General features: G+C 43.4%; 2 protein-coding genes across 2 annotated transcripts; one reads left to right on the forward strand and one right to left on the reverse strand.

Moving 5' to 3' along the window:
- Window positions 1–1,245: 1,245 nt before the first annotated feature.
- On the forward strand, window positions 1,246–17,682 carry LOC128735037 (nuclear pore membrane glycoprotein 210). The gene is made up of 8 exons (XM_053829497.1): window positions 1,246–1,471; window positions 1,759–2,875; window positions 2,938–4,817; window positions 4,882–7,024; window positions 7,094–7,232; window positions 7,308–7,361; window positions 7,530–7,658; window positions 16,384–17,682. Exons 1-8 carry the CDS (start codon window positions 1,311–1,313, stop codon window positions 16,521–16,523), a joined length of 5,763 nt encoding a protein of 1,920 aa, XP_053685472.1. The 5' UTR covers window positions 1,246–1,310; the 3' UTR covers window positions 16,524–17,682.
- Window positions 17,683–17,766: 84 nt separating this feature from the next.
- Window positions 17,767–18,871, reverse strand: LOC128736586 (ras-like GTP-binding protein RhoL). The gene is made up of 4 exons (XM_053831076.1): window positions 18,756–18,871; window positions 18,346–18,460; window positions 18,087–18,201; window positions 17,767–17,987 (listed from the first exon to the last, which is right to left on the reverse strand). The coding sequence occupies exons 1-4, from the start codon at window positions 18,869–18,871 to the stop codon at window positions 17,767–17,769; spliced, it is 567 nt and encodes a 188-aa protein (XP_053687051.1).
- Between the last annotated feature and the right edge of the window lie 1,006 nt (window positions 18,872–19,877).

The following is a 19,877-nucleotide window of genomic DNA, read 5'->3' on the forward strand; positions in this document are numbered from 1 at the left end:
AGTATTTAAGCCTGCGCGGCAACAAAAATTTAAGTTACTTTTCGGCTTACACGAAAAAAGCTATTTCGCTGTATATATATCACCTGTGGAGGAACCGGACAGAGTTCGTTAGTTGCGCTCCCGAGACATTTACTATCGCTGAACTGCCAAGGCGTGATGCACTTGCACGCTGTGGTGAGTTAGAAATGCTAAATGAATGAACTGCTGCTGCTTCACACTACCAATAGCGACTGCCGCACTGCCGCACCTCACGGGTAACACGTCCCGCTTCACAAACCTGTTCAACGGTGGCAGATTTGCCGATGAAATTAAACTCCAACTTTTCTAGTAGAAATAATAAAGCTGATCGGTGTCCCAGTTACGAATTTTTAACCTTTTCTAGCCATTGCACTTCAAAACAACGTGATAAAAAAAAGGCCAAACGCGAAACGCTGTCTAAAAATCGGCCCAACACCAAAATCATATCACCACTGACAGTAAATAAAAGCCTCATGTCAAAGGCCCCATCAACAATTGATAATCAAATCAGCCTTATGAAAAAGTCGTATTACCGAATTATATCCGAAAACGGCCAAACGCATATTTTTGCAAATTACAAAGTAAATCAATGTTTTTTCTGCTAGTTGTTGCATTACACATTAAACTATTATGTTTTTGCATCATAATGTGACATTCAATTCTAAGCAACACTGTTTATATCAAATAAGGAGTTAAAAAATGATGCTCAAGTTTCAACATCGATTTTCTCGAAACTGTCAGTTTTGATTTCGGCCTATTTGAAATGTTGCTCTTGAAATAGCACTTCACCACCGTGTGTCATTGATTTCACTCAACTGCTAGCAGTCTGATTTAGGCCCACTGTCAAATTTTGAGCCCGGGAGCCGGGACATCCTGATCCTGACGCTGTCACTCATTGCAGCTCGATAGATATGCCAATAGGGTGTTTTTGAATGAATAAAGTTTTTAAGTAATAATTTATTATCACAAAAAAATATTCATTTACTTACGTGCAGAACTCTAAATAAAATAATAAAATAAATTAAAAAAGCCCGGTTTCCGGGATTCAATATTTTGGCCAATGAGGCACTCCATTTCCTTTTTGTTCTTGCTCTTCGCGGTTTTGTAACCGTCATCTTCCGTTTTGTTTACATCTCTAGCAGCAGGCAGACCGCAGCAGACAGACCGTTTTTGCCGCACAAACTGTGTTCACGCGTTGTTACGAAAAGTTCGGAGTGTGAAGTTATTTTTCTGCTATTTTGAGTTGAAATATTATTAAATTTGGTAAAGAAAACACGGTGATTTGGGGGAAAATGCGATTTTCCTCGCCTTTGCCAGCCTTGTGGCTGCTGTTGCTGCAGTTTTCCTGGACGGTAGCAACCAAACTCAACTATCCACGCGTTTTACTGCCCGTGTTCGATCACATATCGGTGAACTTTACCCTGGAGGTAGTCGAAAAAGGGTGCTTTAAATGGTGAGTACTGAAGGAGTTTTGTCAAAAATAGATGTTTTTTAAAAGTAAGTGAAATTTGGTAGTTTTAAAACTGAACTGTGTCAATTTGGGCAGCGAATTAAGATAACAGGTTAAGAATACGGCATGAATATTCATGTCGTATGACCTCATCGCGTTCGTCTAGAGTAAGGTGCCTTATTCTTACTTGCGATTCTTTGTGATGAAATTCAGTTACAAATGTATGATATCATACCCTGAGACATTACTGACTGAATTTTGGTTTTAATACTAACTAATTTGTATTACAGGACCTCATCTCGATTGGATCTAATTCAAATCGCTCCTGCCTACGATGATTCGGTTGATGATTGTTCCTATCGTGTGGTGGTTACGGTTATCAACAAAGAAAAACGACGTAATACTGCCATTGTCCTGGCGGAGGATCTTGCTACGGGAGAAGTGCTTCGCTGTGATGTGATTTTGGACGTAATCTACGAGTTGGGAGTGCTAACGACGACACGGGAACTGTACCTGGAGGAAGCACCGGAAACGTTCGAGCTATGGGCGCGAGATGCTCAGGGTAATGCCTTCACAACGTTGGAAGGAATTGAATTCAACTGGCAGCTGGCGTCGCATCGAGCGGTGGATCCACGACATGGCGAACCGGATAGCGGCTGGAGTCAAGTGCTTCGGTTTTTGTCGTTTGCCGAAAGCAAATTTCACGTTGTACCGAAGGCAGTTGAAAAACTGGAACTGGCAGGCGTTCAGGGTTATATGGTGCTGCTGGAAGGTATCAACACCGGGTCGGCTCGTGTAACGGCTAAGCTGCCGCATGCAGAGTACAGTCATGTAGCCCCCGTGGAAGTTAATATCATGGTTTTAGCAAATTTGATTTTGGATCCTAGCGATGTGTACATATTGACTGGTGATACGGTCAATTTTAAGGTGCTGCAATTGAAACAGGGAAAATTGTACGAGATTGCTTTGAACAATCAGTACTATTTGGAAATGGAAGATCGGAGTTTGGCTAGTATTAGCGGCAACGAAGCGAAAGGTCTCAAACTGGGACGAACGTTTGTGTTGCTACGCGATCGTAACGTTCCCCACGATTTGGCCGGCGACGATCAGTCAGCCAACAAGGCTTTGCTACCGAAGGCCTCAATTACGATTGCCGATCCGCACCGGTTGGCTATCAATTTGCTGCCGCATTACAACTGGATAACGGTCGAAGGGGAAAGTCATGACATCGCACTGGATTTATTCACGGCGGATGATCATCAGATTACACTAGGGCCCCGCTACCAGATCAAATCCGATTTTGATGAGACGCTATTCTTTCCGATTAGCCGAACTGCCAACGGAAGCCGTATTGCCGGAGAAACGCTGAAGCCCGGAAGCAGTCCCGTTAGTGGTCGGTTTGATAAGGTATGTTTTTATGCCAGTTTCTAACCGAATTTTCAATCAAATTGTCTACTTTTTTCTTCTAGCTAAACGCCAAAGCAGAGTTGATTGTATATGGACGGCTTGCCATCAATCCACCGGAAGTGATCATCCCGTACGATCCAGCCCTACGCCGACAGAAAATCCAATTCACAGCTACCGGAGGGGACGGTGTTTATCTGTGGACTAGTCTGGACAGCTCGCTGATATCGGTTTCGCAGACCGGTCTAGCCGAAACTCGGCTGGACAGTGTTAAAGGTGGAATTGTGTCCGGAACGGAAGTCGCCTCTAAGGTTACTCAGGTCCGGGTTGCGCTGGCTCGAAACAACAAACTGTCCGTGGCTGCTCAAGTTGTCTTTTTGCCTCCCACAAAGCTGAGCGTAGTGCGGTATAACTTCGAAACGGTGGTGAGAGATTATGTTCAGGTTCATGTGGCACTGTGGGCCGACCATGATGGAGTCCAGAAACCATTTACAAGCTGTGACAATTTGAACTTTGAGCTGGAGTTCAGTAGCCAGATTTTTGTTTTGGATGCGACCAAGAAAAATCCGAAGGATTCGCTTGCGGATCAGGCTTGTCGGTTGCTGTATCTTAAGGCCACCGCCGTGGGACAAACTAATCTGAAAGTAACCTATCGGTACTTTGATAAGGTGCTGAGTGACCAGATCAGTTTGAATGTGTTCGAAGACTTGGCGATCCTGAATCCGGTAGAGAATGAAGTGGTTCTGCCGATTGGAGCTTCGAGAAATTTATTCTATCACAGCGGACCGGAAAAAATCTACAATTCCGAAGCGGAACTACAAAAGCGGGTGGTGGTGGATCAGAAAGGTGTTGAAGTTGTTTCGGTGGGAAGTGGATTTTCGCAGGATAAGCACATTCTGCGGGTGCTGTGCAAGAAAATCGGTGATTACGAGCTGAGGTTGGAGGTTTTCAATACACTGAATGCGCCCAATGTAATTCCGTATATAACGGATTTCGTCACAAAAGTCTATTGTGTGAAGCCACGCTTTGTGAATTTGTTCACAACCGATAAGGTTAAAACCAGCTGTCCGCTGGAGCGACGCAACTCCATGATGCACGTTAAATCGGACAACAATCAACTGCTGGTTGACATTGAAGTTCTAGACGTGAACAATCGGAAACTTGCTAACATTTCCTCACTTCTCCTGGAGTGGCAGTTTACTTTGGCTGACCACGAACAAGTCACCGATCAGATTTCCTACGAGCAGAAAACAGAAACTGATCTTTTCGAAGGATTGGAAATTCCAAAGCGAGACTTTTTGTTAACGACCCTTCCGGAGGTGGGTGCCAATTTCAAAATCAAAACCACAGTCACACAATACCGAGCCGAAGTTCTGAAGTCGTTCGCTATCAAACCCGAATCGCCCGCTTTTGGTATTCAGAAAGCCACTGATGGCCCTCTCGTCAAACCGGTAATTGAAAACGAGTTGAATTTTTTGTCGGTCAATAAAACCCTCCTTCCGTACGAGCACATAACGCTGTTCCTTTCGCGCAGCAACGTAGAGCGCATAAAAATCGCCCACGGAAGTGGATTCTATGACATCAAGGCATCGGATTCGGGTGTGGTGGCGGTAGAGTATGACGACGCCACCCGTCAGTTGGCTATCACCCCGAAACGGATCGGCGAGGTGAAGCTGGAGATTCTGGATCAATGTTTGAGTACGGAGTCAAGTTATTTGCACATTTCGGTAGTAACAATCGGCAGCATAACGCTGCAAGCACCGGATCGGGTGGAAAAGACCAAGACAATTGAAGCTATTGCACGAATTTACGACAGCAATGATCGGCTGTTGGAGCTACGCCGAGATAATTTGGAGATCTACGAACTAAATCATGTCGTTTACAACCCGAACGTGCTCAGCGTGGCACTTGGTAGTCAAAGCGGATTGGGTGGTGGGGAAGTGAGGTAAGTCTTTCAAAAAGTTGCCTTTATCATTAGATATTTATACACTATATTTTTGAATTTATAGGTTCATTGTTACTGGATCGGAGCTTGGTGAGACTAAAATTGCAGTCAGTGCGGGCTCCGGGGAAAGACAGATTGACAGTTCGCCGGTTCCGGTGCAGGTTTTCCCCCCGTTGACGCTGTATCCGCGTAACGCAACCATAATTGTCGGTAGCAGCTTGCAGGTGTACTCCAAGGGAGGTCCAACGCCGGACGGCAATCTGATTTACACCGTTCAGCATCAGGACATCATTTCCGTTGAATCCGGTCTCGTGTCCGGACTGAAAGTGGGTCACTCAAAGGTAGTCGGTCGTTGCGTTGCCGTCAACCCGTCATCCGGTGCGCAGATTGTTCTGTCGGAAGATGTTGTTAACATACACGTAATCCCACTGAACGCGATCGAAATTAAAACGCCGCTGAACCGAATTCGCACCGGTGCCGTCATGCCGGCTCATGTTTGGGGCGCACCGGGAATTTCTCCGCTGGTGCTGGGTACGCTGGAATCGATAAAAATCTACTGGAGTACCGACCATGAAGATGTACTGGATGTGAAGGGGGTTTTCCAGGAAGCTGGAGTTGAATACCGGGAAAAGGACGCCATTGGAGTTCGTGTGCGGGCGTTGGCACCGGGAAAAGCCATCCTACACGTCACTCTAGTTACTGCTACAGGAGCAAAACTGACGGCACGAACTGAAGTCACAGTTTTTCGTCTCCTGGAATTGGAATCACCGAAGGTGATACGATACGATTCGATCCTTATTCCCCCGCGTAGCACAATTCAGCTTAAAACCAATCTAGACGATGCAACTTATCAGCTGGAAGAGGGAAGCAGCACAGTCGTGAAGGTATCCAAGGAAGGCTTAGTTCGCAGTGGAGATTCCGTTGGTCGGGTGCAAATTGTTGCGTCTTCAGTCGATCAATCACTGACCATTCCGGTGGAAGTCAAAAATATCCATTACATCCTAACCTCACTAGCATATGCGAATGTAAAACTGAAACAATCGGACAGCGTCATTCCTCAAGGAATCAGCTTAAAACTGAAAATTTCCTTGCACGATAATTTGGGCAACGAGTTCTCCCACGGCTTTGAAGATGTCAGTGCTCTAAAGCATAAGCTTTCGAAGAAAGGAAACGTACTGATTACGACGGGAACAAACTTCACAATTGCGTTGGAATTGATTCGGGAAACCTCGGATATGTTGCTGATTTCCCTGAAGGATAAAACCGGAGTCAAGTTCGGTGAAGATTACCTAAAACTGGTGGTCGGTGAAACGACTTCCCTTTTCCCCGAGAGAACTGATTTTTCCGTTGGGGATATTGTCTGTTTTGAATCCCCGTTGCTTGGATCAATCGCTGATTGGCACAGCTCAGACGAAAGCGCGGTGAGAATTGATTCCTCCAGTGGAGTAGCTCGTGTCATTTCTACTCGTCGAGGAACAGGCGGAGACGATAAGGTTCACATTAGTCACGTTGATCGACAATCTGGTGGATTACGAATTGCAATCAACGTACTTGAGGCAGATCGAGTCGAATTCTTCAAATCGTACGACATTTTCAATGGACAACGATATCGAGCACATTTGGTGATTAAAAATCACCAACAAGTGGACAAGTTCGTAAATGTAATTGCACAGAACGTGTCAGTTTGTGGTGAGCGGGTGGAACGTACTTTTTCGGGTTTGTTCAGCTGTAAGCTGACTGCGAAGCAGAACCCTTCTTCGGGTATTTTAAAACATTTCAAGACCGTGCCAAGCTTTGATTCAACCATTGGTGCCTACACTTGCGATATTGAACTCACAACCAGCATCGAAGAAGTTACAAATTTAATCAAATCTAACGAGTTGAACATCGAACTGGAAGCTCGTCTACAGGCCAGCGGCCTGGCGGACTCGACTACGTTGAAAATAGTTCCGGCTGTTATTGTCGAACCGGAAGCCATTTCGATCGAGCAGGTTGGTTCGCAAACCGTAACCGTCAGTGGCATCGATAAGGTTCTTCAGAAGATAGAGGTTGCCTCGTCAAATCCATCAATGCTCGAGGTCAGCATGGTTCAGAAGGGGCCCGGTTCGATTCAGTACAAGCTTCGCTTGTTAAGCTCCTATTCTTTGGAGTCCGGCGGTGATCTGTTCGTCAGTGTCAACTCACCACTTACGATGCAGAAACTTAAGGTAAGCTCTTGTAGATTCCTATGTTGCCGTGTAGCTATATAATTGAACGTGTCTTTTTCTTCTTCCTAGATTCCTATCCAATCTCCGCTGGTGATGCGGAAATGCGCTAGTCAGCCGTTGTACAACGTGCCCAACTTGTTCCTAAGCTACGTCAGTAATTTTGGGCTGCTCATATCCGCGTTGATTGTGCTAGCTGCCACGGTGTGGGGTAAGTTTCTGCCTACGAGACAACGACGAAATAAAATTCTCTCTAGCTAACATTTCCGTCTTTCCGTGATTACAGTGTTCGTGTTTTGCTTCCCTCAGCGACAGAAGGTGGCCGACCCAAATGCAACACGTAAGTAAAACTTGTCTGTAATCCTAATCCTAATCATGTAGGTACTATTTGTACCACAGTTTGTAGAATATGTAGTTATTTTTAACTGTATACATACTCGCATGAATAGTAATTGCAATGTTTCGTTGTTTTCTTTCCTTAATTTTTTTTTCTGTGTGACCTCACTAGTTCTGTTTTCACCGTTCAAAAATGACAACAATCCGTCAGCTTACAACAATTTGGGCGGTCAGAGCCCGTTCATCCAGAGTCCATTGAGCAAACGTGGTGCAAACGTGCAGTCCCCCTATGTTGGACCAGGTATGTGCTCTATGTTTAAGAAATTTCAATCTATACTAGATTTGTTTGTTTATTGTTTGTTGGTTAACTAATTTCATCGGACTCAAAATTGTTTAGTTATTAAAAATGGGTCATTTGAAGCTTTTGTAGATGTCTTAATCTAATAGTGAATGCTCCTGCAGGTGTGTTCGTTAAAACGAGATCGCGCTTCTGAGACAATTATAATAACCACACGAGTGCGGGTCTCGCGACACTGACTTCATTACGCACCTCAAGCAAGTACCATTCTATTAAATTGCTCTGTTGAGAGGCTTCGTTGTTGGTAAACGTAGAATTCAGTAGAAAGGTAGAATTTGGAGGGGCCTTAGAACAAACCCATGCTAAAGCCACTTATTGGATATTGGATGAAAAAATGCAGCGCAGGTACAAATGCTGCGTGAGCAACCCGTCAATATGGAGCGAAACAAACAGAAGCGGAGACAGTAAACCCGACTCATCCAGGAGAAGAAACGCCATCAGGAGGAGAAGGAGTGAGAAGAACTCGAGCAGCTGTACCACTTTCACGACACACGGAAGTTCTATCAGAGACTCAACGAATCTCGCAAATGCTTTGTGCAGCGGGCCGGCTTCATGGAGGGTCGGTCTACAATGGAACAAATCCTCACCCTGGGGCAGATCCTCCAGAAGTGCCGCGAATTCCGAGTCCCCACGCTTTGGTTCATCGATTTCAAAGCCGCATATGATAGTGTAAACCTACAAGAGCTATGGAAAGTTTTGGACGAAAACGGCTTTCCGGGTAAGCTTACTAGACTTATCATGCCTACGACGGATGGGATTTAATACCGTGTGAGAATCGCAGGGAACTTCGACAAGGAGATGGTCTTTCCTGCCTGCTATTCAACATTGCGCTTGAAGGTGTTTTAAGACGAGCGGCGATCGAAAAGCGGAGCCCGGTTTTCAATAAATCCAGTTAGTTTGTCTGCTTTGCTGACGACGTGGATGCTGTCAAGGTGCACAATGTACAAAACACTAATTAGACCAGTTGTCATCTACAGGCACGAAACGTAGACACTGCTAGAAGAGGACGTACGAGCACTCGGAGTTTTTGATTGACGGGTGCTAAGAACCGTCTTTGGCGACATGCAAAAGAACGGTTGTATGGAGGCGAAGAATGAACCACGAGCTCGCGCGTCTCGACGGCGAACTCAGTATTCAGAAAGTGGTTTACACTGAATGGATACGTTGGGCTGGACATGTTGCTAGAATGCCGGACAACTATCCTGCAAGAATGGTTTTCGCATCCAATCCAGCAGGAACAAGAAGAAGAAGGGCACAGCGAGCGAAGTGGAAGTCTAGGTGGAGCGAGATCTGGCGAGCTGTCATGGTTCGAAAAAGATGAAGAAATTATGCTACGCAGGCCTTGTCATAAGACGTTAGGCTAATTAAACAAAAACAAACAATCAACGTTCGCATAAGTGTCTTCTCTTCTGTCGATATACGACCTTAGTTTTTACCGGGGTTGGTTACCCGATCTCCGCTAAGGTTCCTCGTATTCCGGCTGGTACCACGGGAAGCTAGTGATAGCAATTGCTGGATAGTAGGCTAAGCATTATCGAACCGTTCACCAACCATGGAACCTATGGAAGATGAAATCTTTAACAGAACTAAATCTTTTGAATGTTGCAGACAATTTATTGCAAACTATGATGAGGTCGAAATGGTTTGTGGTCGATACTCAATTTGGGTTCTAAATGATGCTCGCCTACAGTGCAAACCAATATACGTTTCGATTTTTCATTCCCATCGAGCCCGTTCCGATTGATGTGTACAGAGTTCCCACGCACCATTTGTTCGTTGATTTGAAAGCCATCATATGCGGCTTTCTATTGACAACGATGGGCACCATCGACTGGAAAGAGCTATGGAAAATCATGGACGAGAACAGCTTCCCCAGAAAGCTCATCAAACTGATTAAATCTGCGATGGATGGTACACAGTGCTGTGTTCGGATTTCGGGTGGATTGGTAAGTTCATTGGTATCACACAGAGGGCTTCGTCGAGGTGATGGTCTCTCATGCCTGCTGTTCAACATAGCGCTACAAAGTGTTATGAACCGAGCGGATATCAACACGTGGGCACGATATTCAACAAATCTAGTCAATTCATCTGCTTTGTCGATGATATGGATTATCAGCAGAACATCTCTGGCGGTGGCTGAACAGTACACCAGACCAAAGCACGAAGTAGAAATGATTGCGTTAAAGGTATATACGTCTAAAACGAAGTACATGCTGGCCAGCGGAACCGAGGCCGAACGACACCGCTTGAGCAGTAGTATAATGAACGATGGCGATGAGTTTGAGGTAGTCGGCGAATTTGTCTGCCTTAGCGCACTGGTAACGGCTGACAGTGATACCAGTCGTGAGATTCGGAGGCGTATTATCAGCGTAAGTCGTGCTTACTATGAGCTTCAGAAGTAATTGCGGTCGAGCAGACTACGCCTCCTTGTATCCTGTGCTAGACGCTTATTAGTCTGGTTGTTCTCTACGGGTATGAAACATGGACATTGCTTGAGTAGGACGTGCGAGTGCTCGAAGTTTTTGAAAGACCAGTGCTAAGAACGATCTTCGGCGGCGTACAGGAGAACGAAGTATGGAGGCGGAAGATAAACGATGAACTCGCACAGCTCTGTGGCGAACCCATTATCCAAAAGGTGGCAATATCGGATACGATGGCCTCGGGAAAAGCGGGAATTCGAACTTGTCGGGAAAAAGTCGGAAATTTGGCAAAAATTGTTATAAATCGGGAATTTAGGAATTCACGTACAGATGTTCAAGTTGCATCCCTTTTTAGAATCTGGGAGGCATGTTGACAACTCTGTCAGTCTGAGACAAATGAATATGTAGACTCCGAACGAAATCCTCGTACCAGGAACTTTCTCCACCTGCAAAGACGAACTGAAAACCGTGTGTAGGGTGATCTATATATTTTGGACAGGTGTTACGCGTACTCTATTTTGGACTTTTACGGCAAAATCAAATGGAAAATGTCCAAAATAGAGTAGACGTAACGCTTGTCCAAAATAGATAAATCACCCTAACTGTGAGTGTATGGCTCTCTCTGTATCAGCTTTTTCGTAATTGTGGTGTGTGGAGGGTACAGCTTTTCAATTGGCTTTGACGTACGTCTAACAGGCGCTGGTCCTTTGGCTTGGGGCTCGGCAGAACAAAGGGATGAAGTCTGGTTTCTCAACTGTTGACAGTCATCTGTCAAGGTTTTTCCCTGTCGCCAGGAGAGCTTCCAATAATAATCTCAATACAGTTGGCAAGGCCAAGTCGTCAGTAGCCTCTAGATCTAGTTTCTGTATCCCTGCTGAGTGTATTTCGTTCGCTCCCCTGCTCAAAATATGTGTCAGATTCTCCTCCACTTACGCTTATGAATCTTTGGTTCTATCTAGCGAAATTGACGATAGAGTTCCGAATTGGAAATCCAAGTGTGAGGCACCACGTCTTGCAGGTAATAGAACGAATTTCCCGTTTAAATTGAAAATTCGTATTAGAGTCTGCAATGTGATCTGATTTGTGCGTTGAGCATTTTAAAGTACCTAACCTCTGGCCATCCTGATTCATGTGTTTCCTTCCAACTTTTCAACCTCTTGTCTCCTTACCGTGAAATTGGATGGATTGTTAATATTCAATCCCACTGACTTAGTCATTGCGACGTTGACTATGAGACCTGATACCTAGGAGTTGTCAAGAGAATGTCGTTGGCCATAGTTTAAAAGCTCCAGAGTAATCCTCGGTTTGGTTCACTGCCAATGGCTCCAATTAAAATCTCGTCCTTTACGACGAGGAACAGTTGTGGTGACAGTACATATGTAGCCCTATCATATGTCCCTCCCTACTGCAGTAACCCATATAGGGTCCGACAGGAGGGTGTCGTGCAGCAATTTACACTAAAACAATGAGATAGACTGCCTTATCAGGAACTCATCTACGCCTTAGTGCGCTCCATATGTTTTCGTGTTTCGGTCGAATGCTTTTTCGACATCAATAAGTATCAGAAGAAGAGCCCGGAATTTCAATGACTTGCTCCAACATAATACGGAGAGTCGTGACATGATCCACACATCGGTCGGCAGGGAATCTTCTTAGCTATTGCCGAAGAGCAGCGTCGATTTTCTCCTAGATTCGATAAAGAAGTTTCCACATTCAGATAGGTTCCCTCTCTTGGTGACTTTTACTTTTACCAAGGTATCATCCAGTCGACTGGAATAATTCGAAATTTGCAAAATATTATTTGCGGCGACAATACTAGGTAAGCTTTTAGCATCTCGGCTGAACTGCGTAATTTTGACTGTTACTTCAATTTCAAACTAATGAACTGACTGCAATAAAATGATAGGTCTTTTGGTAGTGGCCTTTTCTCTCTCAGCAGCTAGATAGTTGACCCTGGCTCTCTTGTCCCGTTTGCAAGACTTCTTAACAGCCTTCTCCGCCTTGGCATATCGTTGATGGGCTGCTGTCTTTTTTTTTGTATGGGCTTATCACTTTGACCACAACGTTATTGATCTATTGTAATGTTGCCCGGGTGTATGCTGTATTCTGCACTCCATTTCTGTGCTTTTTCGTTATTGAATAAACGATAAGCTTATATATTTTTTTTATGCGTGCTAATGTGTATGAGGGTTTTACTCTTGCTTCGATGCATGTCCTACTATACCAAACCTGTTTCACCTCGTTATAGTTAGAACTGGTGAGTCCTCATGAGATTTAAAACCATTACCTCAATAGGTCCTCATACCAGTATACTAACCATAAGAAGCGTATTCGGGATAATGTAGAACTCAGCATGAAGGAAGGGTGATGAGGGGCCTGAGAATAAACCCATGCTAAAGTCACTTTGACATCGAATGGTCTGATTCTACTAAGATTCGAACCCACGATCATTCGCTTGTCAAAGCAGACTCGGTAACCTTGCGACTACAGAGCCCCCCTGGCTGCTGTCTTAGTAGCTTTGGTTGGAGCCCGTCCAAAGCTCCAATGTCTAATACTGAAAAATCTTTTCTCACTTCGATGATAAATAAAGTTTGTTGAAAGGGAATATAAAAGCTGAACGATTTAATTACATGAGGAGCATAAATTTCCTGCAGTTCAAATGATTGATAGTTTCGATCCTTGAGCTTTGCTCTGCAATATAAACAGCATATGTCACCTTTATTTTATAACAGAAATACAAAGGAAATTTTTGTCGGGAAAAGCTCCAATCCGATCGGGAAAATTTCGGGAAAAAGTCGAGAAGTTTTTGGAAGGAGATCTGTGGCCACCCTCCATGTTGCAGGAATGCCGGGCAACTACCCTGCAAAGAAGACGACCTGGTTAGACCAGGTGAAGCGAGATCTGGCGGAGAGTACTCGGTGTCCGTGGAATTGTAGGAGGGGGGGGTAGCCCACATCCAGGCCCCCCAGAAATCACGTTTGTCGAGGTCGACTACGAGTTGTTTTTCTTTAGTCCTCGCATGAATCCGTCTTGTGAAAAAACATAATTACTGCCTCTTGTATGCAAGTCTTAAACATCAAAATCTGGCTAAATTATCAGTTAAGCCAAAAAAATTTTATGCCAAAAGACTGTTATGCCAAAGGCATAATTTGCCAAAAGATCTATACATACAGGCTAGCTATGTATTATAAACAGAAGAGCACAAGGAGATGACTGGGACTCCAAAACTAGGGCACGGGAGGGTATTTTCGGCTCATTAAGCGATTGCATCTATTTTTTCGGCCTATGACCTCGTTCTAGTAGAAGAAAAGGTGGTTTTGCCGTTCTTTTAAAAAAAGTAGATTACTTACGGTCTTCAGAAAATAGTTATAACATATTAAAATTGTATGTCGGCAAAGAATTTTTTTTCTCGAAAGAAAAGGCAAATAGGCTCAATTTAGAAACATGCTGAAAATACCCTCCCGTATCCTAAGTTGTGTAGAAACGGTTTGATACAAAACATTTTTTTTTTAATTTTTTTTATTGCGGAGTAAAGATTTTTAGTAAAAACAAAACAAACATTGTTGAATACCTCTGCTCCAAAGAAAAGGCTAAATCCAATAGTAAAGCGGAACAGACTGTGGTTTACTTTCATACAGCATCGTGTAGCTGAGTGTGCCACTTCGTCACTTTTTTGTTCAGAAGAAATCCGTAGTGTTTGACATCGTTACTGATGCTTGGCTCGACACTATTCATTAGCCTCCGCCTAGTAAAAAGTATGACTGCTTTGCTTGCAGAATTTGAGGTGAGCTCCTTTAAAATGTATCATAGTTTGGCGGTGTTGAAGGGCGCTTGCATGCGTTACACTTTTTACCGACAACGATGTCAACTACATCGTCAGTGTAATCCTGTGAGTGTTACCAGAGTGTTTTTAGCATCTTGAGTTAAGTGTGTCGACCACTAAAGAAATGGGTACCTTCAGTATTATCTGTAGAGTTTTTAGGGCTCCTGCAATTTTTATTACCGAACTGGGAGTATTCTTAACCGGTTTGAAAGTTGTCATATTTTTGTCGATAAAATTTACAAAATTTACAGACAATTTGGTATCCGCATAGATAATTGGTTGAGCTAGTAATTATTGATAAGTATGGTAGGTATTATGTTTGCTAAAGTGGTTCGTAACCAAAGTCGTATAATCCATAAACTGTGCTATTTCTAAATTACCCAGAAAGGCGTTTTTAATTAAAGTATCCAAAACTGTTTCATATAATATTTTTCGAAGGCTGTAATTGACACATTGTATCAAAAACTTCGCTCTCAATGTGCTCATATGTTTGGTTTGCACAAACAAATCCTGCGGGTAAAGCTCAGTGCGTACTCTAATAATGAGTTTCATTGGGAAAAATACGCTTCGGTTTGTTCGAATTTCACTTATCACGTTTTCATTAAATTATACCGCTACGTACGTGTATACCTGCAAACGTGGCAACCAATGACCCTTCCTGGTGGAAGGGGGGGACTGAGCAGCAAAAAAAAAATCACAGCAAAAGCGTTAAATTGATTATTTTAGCGCGGACCTTGTGATTCATTTGGATTTTTATTCGCTGGTTCGGTGGCTTTACATGGTTGGTTGGAAAAAATGAGGCAACTTTTAGCCGTACCGTTTTTTTTCGGTTCGGCGGATTGAGCTTTTTTCTTTTGAACAAAATGAAAATTTACTCCCGCTAGCAACGACGGCGCGGCGATGAGCTTCATATCATATACCTACTGCTGCTGAACACAAGGATTGCAGTCGCGGCGCGGGTGTAGCGACGAGACCCTTCCATCGGACTCAACAAAATTTAGAACAGCTATTGGACTAAGCTGAGGGTTGTTACGTTTCTACCCCTCAGGAATCAATTTCTTGCTACGCCATTGGTGGCAGTCATCGAGCCAGTGCCGTTCAGGCAGGCAGAAATCAATCAATCAAATTCCAGCTTCTCGTAATCAAACTGAATGGGTTTGTAAATTAGAGCTTTTTTGGTATGGCGTTCCGAGATCCGACGGCGCGGCGGTGGGACGGTGCTTGCACGAGCTAGTATCGTCTGTGACTGTGGGGGCTTGTTGTCACAGAGGAGGAAACTTTTTTTTTTGTGGAAAACTTTTTCCGGTCACTTTTACTGAGCAGCGTTTGATTTACGGAATTATCGGCGAGTTTATTTACGGGGATGGCTTTAGCTGTCACATACAACATTAGAAGCGGGATTTATTGTGTTAATAAATAAAATCTTAAAATTGTGCTTAAATTTTTATTATAAACCGGATAATAGTTTTGAGACCGTTTTTGAACCAGGTCAAATGGATGCAGTTTGCACTTATCCAAAAGCTGAATTTATCTGGTAGAAAAACGCATGTAGAATCTGTTCACGAACTTTACCTACATATATTCTAGATTTTAATCGGATTCATCAGATATCCATTCTGCCGGTTTGAATACCCATTGAATACATTTGATCAGAATCAAACTGTGTTCGGAAGTACTAGGAGTGTTTGCAAGCATTCATTTGCTTCCTGAAATTCTGGTTGGAACGTGATTTGCACCACTATTTGTTAAAACACTGCGAGGGTACCGTCCATTTGGTCTATATTCTGCATTTTTGAAAGCAATGAATAGCGCTTCATTTAATTAAAATATCTTTTACTGGCAATACCGACTGCATATAAATCTCTGCTTTGATTTATCTCCATTCAAAATCGAGTCGTGCGAAAATGTTTTAGATTTTTTGTTAACAAATGTCACGCACCGCATCGTGTCCTTCCGGGGAGAAAATGTTGCTTCATCATCTTCCGGCTCGTTTATTTGATGATCGGAATACGGCTGCTCCTGATTGATGTTTGACGGATGGGTAACAAATTTGTAAATACATCCCTAGCGGGCATTGAACAATTTTCCTTTGCCTCGTGGTTCCAGCAGAATAGAGGCTGGTTCCTTCGTGATGTCTGCTTTGTGGACCCAACAACCCCGGCGCTTGGCTGCCATGCCATTACAGCGGAGTGAATTTACAGCCATAAACTAGCGCACAGTCGATGAGGAGAGGGCCATTAGTGGGAAATAAAAATTGATTGACTTGGAGCTTTTCTGGAAACTCCCTGTGGCAAACAAATTGCTTTTCCCCGGGGAATAACGTCGCAATTTGTAATAATTACTTTTGACGATAAAATAAATTCTATATTTTTTGGTAGAAGAGCAAAGTGCATCGATCTAATCTCATGTTTTTTTCTCATTTCAGCTAATCTAAGCCATAATACAACACCGCTATCGGGGGCGGATTTCCCCAGCAGCGCCAGTGGCAGCCCATCGGGATCACCGATCTACGGTGATAGCACCCTGATGTCACCCCAGAAACGGATCCACCGACGGCAGCTATGAGCTGTAATGAGATTTCATCCGTTTCAATCAACTAGTCTGTAAAGTTTGGATGATTGCCCGCGTTGGTATGTGTGAATGATTGCGACTCTCACGGTGATGTTTTTGCAACATCTTAACGATATTACCATTTCTTATCATCATTATTATTATTACTGTGAACGAGAGTTTCGAGCGTTCGTGAATTGCAATTTCTTACCTATAAGAACTCAGATTGACGACTGTTAGATATACTTCCATCCTGACACAGGCACACAGGCAATTCGTTTTCTTCTATTATTATTTCTAAGAAGTCGCTTGGTTAGAGAAGATGAAAGGCAATCAAACACCAGCCCGAAAGCATTTACAGAAAACGGCAGCGTGGCATTAGTTTTTGTTTGGCTTCCGCCGACGACGACAGCGACGACTGGAGTGCGGGCAAAAAGATATCAAAATGAATCGAATTGCAGATCCTTTGCGTGCTCAGTACAGCATGAAACAAACAAGGGACGCCTCATTTCCCATTCAAATTATTTTCATTTCATTTCGCTTTGCTCTTTGTTTGCGCGATTTATCGCAAAGAACAAGAGGAAAATAATGCGGCCTGGCCGCAGCGGAACGTTAGCAAGGCTCCGCCCGCCGTCAACTTCGCCGCCGCACATCCTTTTTCTTTTCACAGCAGCGTATGTAAATTATACTCTTTACTTAATTCATATTTTCTTTCTGGAGAAGGCGACATCCGCTTTTATGACAATCTGCCGGAAAGGTTTCACGAAGAAGCTTTTGCGTTTCCTTTACTTTCGGACGAAGGCACTCGTAAGTATGCCCGCTATAATACCGTTATAATAGATGCAAGCGAGCGATTTATGACTTGAGCTCCCAGAGTTTTGCCAATGCAATGTTTTTCCCCGAGTTGAATACTTTTCGGATTTAGGTAAAGTGTTGAATGTTTCATGAGTTTTAATTCGCTTTGCTTAGGTTGTTTATAAGAAAATAAGTTTCAATGCTAGTGAAGGGGGTTGAGCTCAGTTGAAATTTGTCGGCAAATTAACCGGATTTTCCGTTCGAACGATTATATTAGATAGAAAGACTTAACTCACTTTTCTACTTCAACATGTGTGTTCTTATATTAATCCTAAGTTAGATAGAAATAAAAACCTGGTAAGAAGTTGTTTGTTAAATAAAAGGTAAACTTTGATAAAATACAATGTAATTGTAACGAATAACGATTGAATAGATAAGGAAAGATTTCCCACCGCTTTAAAGTCTATAGTGGCCAACATCTGGTCCAGCAGCTCTCCTCCTCCGGTGGCTGGGGAACTCCCAGAAGACAGGCCCGTACGGCTTCCTCGATAGCTAGTTTTATATTTATATTTTCTTTGGCCGAACATTCCACGAATGAGTTGGCATTCATTTTACGGGACAGTTGTTCTCCTTCCCGGGTCGATATCTCGCTGCTAATGTTTCTTCGGAGGTCTAATTTGGTGGCTGATTATTATTGTTCAGTGAGCGATGAGAGAGGAAAATATTATCGAAAATTAGTATTACAGAAGCTCAGATTCAGTTTTTTTTTATGTTGCAGCATACCAGCTAGAACGATGGGAACCCGTTGATTTGCGGTTAGTTCTGGTAACCACTTGGCGGTGATGTTTTCGAAGGATGTCCGACTGTTGATAGCGTAGCACAGTAGGAAGCAGTTGGCCTGTTGACAAAAGGGTAAAGTTTTTTTTAGCAATCTCTTTTATTTTCTTTGTATAACTGTTTGTGTAGAGTATGTAGCATGAGTAGAATATCACAACAGGGATAAACTTATATCTCGTATGAAAACGATAAAGTAAATACTCACTCGTTTGTAAAATTGTTGCCGAATTCGTTCGTAGTCTTCCTGACCTGCGGTATCGTGCAGCTGTATAGTATATTTGATTCCATTTAGTATCAAGTCTATCGATCCTTTATCGTATCTGGAATGAAAGAAATATACGTTATCACGGTTATCAGTGATGACGTTTCGAACATTTCGTCAGAAGCACTACGAATTGGGAAAACCGAATTTTGGTGCAATCTACCGTCAAACATTCACTAATAGTGCACGCTTTACCCACATGTCACCTTCTGTCCAATCACTATTCACCTGGTTCTTGATTTCAAATAAATAACCTAATTGATAGCAATCAAATTTCGACACGTCTAGCAAGATTCAGTTCCTTCTAGCAGGCAACAGAGAAAGAGACGGCACAAGAATCGCAAACCACTTACATCGTCGGAATGTACTCGATCGTGAACGATTCATCCGTGTAGGCATGCAGGAGGCAAGTTTTCCCCACGGTACCATCTCCGACCACGACGATGTTTAAAATGTCACTCGGCAGCATGGCGGTGCGGTTGTGCTGTGGAAGGATTCCGTTCTTCCTATACGCTGTGGCCGTGTGTGTGTGTGTCTTACTTTGTAACAGGAACCAATCACGATATCGATTCCCGTGGGATTTAGTTGGTCTCTTTCGTTACTGTTCGGCTTTTCTGTTCCAGGACATCCAGTGGTTCCATGCACAGTTGTAGGCTGGTAATGTCTTCTCAATGTTCTTTTTGACTGAATGAGCCGCAAGAAGGGATGTAATACTACCGATTGTAAGTAGGCTATTTGCACTTGATGCAATCAACGGTCTGGAATGATAGATAAAATTATTTATTGATTTGAATGATATCATTTATATCAGTAGAGAACTTACTATCTATAAATGACGGTAAAAGAAAACGTATAAATAGAGTGGTTTTATATTAAAAGATCCAATGATTAGCACTCTATGAAACATACTAAGGATCCGTGTATTAAAAGGATGAATTTTTCGGTAGTTTGACACGCTTCAGCTACGCCGCGACGCCTTCTGTGCAAAGACCTTCGCTGATATTTTAGATGCTCGTATGCCCAGATTTACTCCAGCGGATCAACATGAATAATAAATAACTAAGAAAGTATGATTTGCAGCCAGCATTGATTTTCTCGTCGTAGTCGTCGTCATTGTAGTCGTCATCGTTGTCGTCATCGTCGTCGTCATCGTCGTTGTCAGCAACCTAGAGCCGGGGTGGCTCGTGCTGTTTGAAGCTGTCGCATCAGAAGTCGCAAATCACTTTCGGTAAGATTGTTGAAGAAAACTGTTTTCATCACACTTGTCCGTCATCCTTACGACGTGTCCGGTTGACCACAACCTACTGACTTTCGCTAGATGTACGATGGGAACCCCTCCAAGCACTATTTGTAGCTCGTGATTCAAACGTCTCCGCCACTCTCCGCTTTCAGTTTGTACTCCACCAAATATTGTTCGCAGTATCTTCCGCTCGAACACGGCAAGGGCGCGTATGTCCTCCATGAGCAGTGTCACG

This window comes from Sabethes cyaneus, chromosome 2, assembly GCF_943734655.1.
Source record: "Sabethes cyaneus chromosome 2, idSabCyanKW18_F2, whole genome shotgun sequence".
Classification (NCBI taxonomy): domain Eukaryota; kingdom Metazoa; phylum Arthropoda; class Insecta; order Diptera; family Culicidae; genus Sabethes; species Sabethes cyaneus.

Bases quoted from the DNA above. Each gene is read 5' to 3' on its own strand.
- LOC128735037 (XM_053829497.1), top strand. From the start codon at position 1,311: ATGCGATTTTCCTCGCCTTTGCCAGCCTTGTGGCTGCTGTTGCTGCAG. The intron at 2,876-2,937 runs GTATGTTTTTAT...TTTTTCTTCTAG, and splicing joins TTAGTGGTCGGTTTGATAAG to CTAAACGCCAAAGCAGAGTT. The intron at 4,818-4,881 runs GTAAGTCTTTCA...TTGAATTTATAG, and splicing joins TTGGGTGGTGGGGAAGTGAG to GTTCATTGTTACTGGATCGG.
- LOC128736586 (XM_053831076.1), bottom strand. From the start codon at position 18,871: ATGCTGCCGAGTGACATTTTAAACATCGTCGTGGTCGGAGATGGTACC. The intron at 18,461-18,755 runs GTAAGTGGTTTG...CTTTCATTCCAG, and splicing joins ATCGAGTACATTCCGACGAT to ATACGATAAAGGATCGATAG. The intron at 18,202-18,345 runs GTGAGTATTTAC...TTTTGTCAACAG, and splicing joins GGCAACAATTTTACAAACGA to GCCAACTGCTTCCTACTGTG.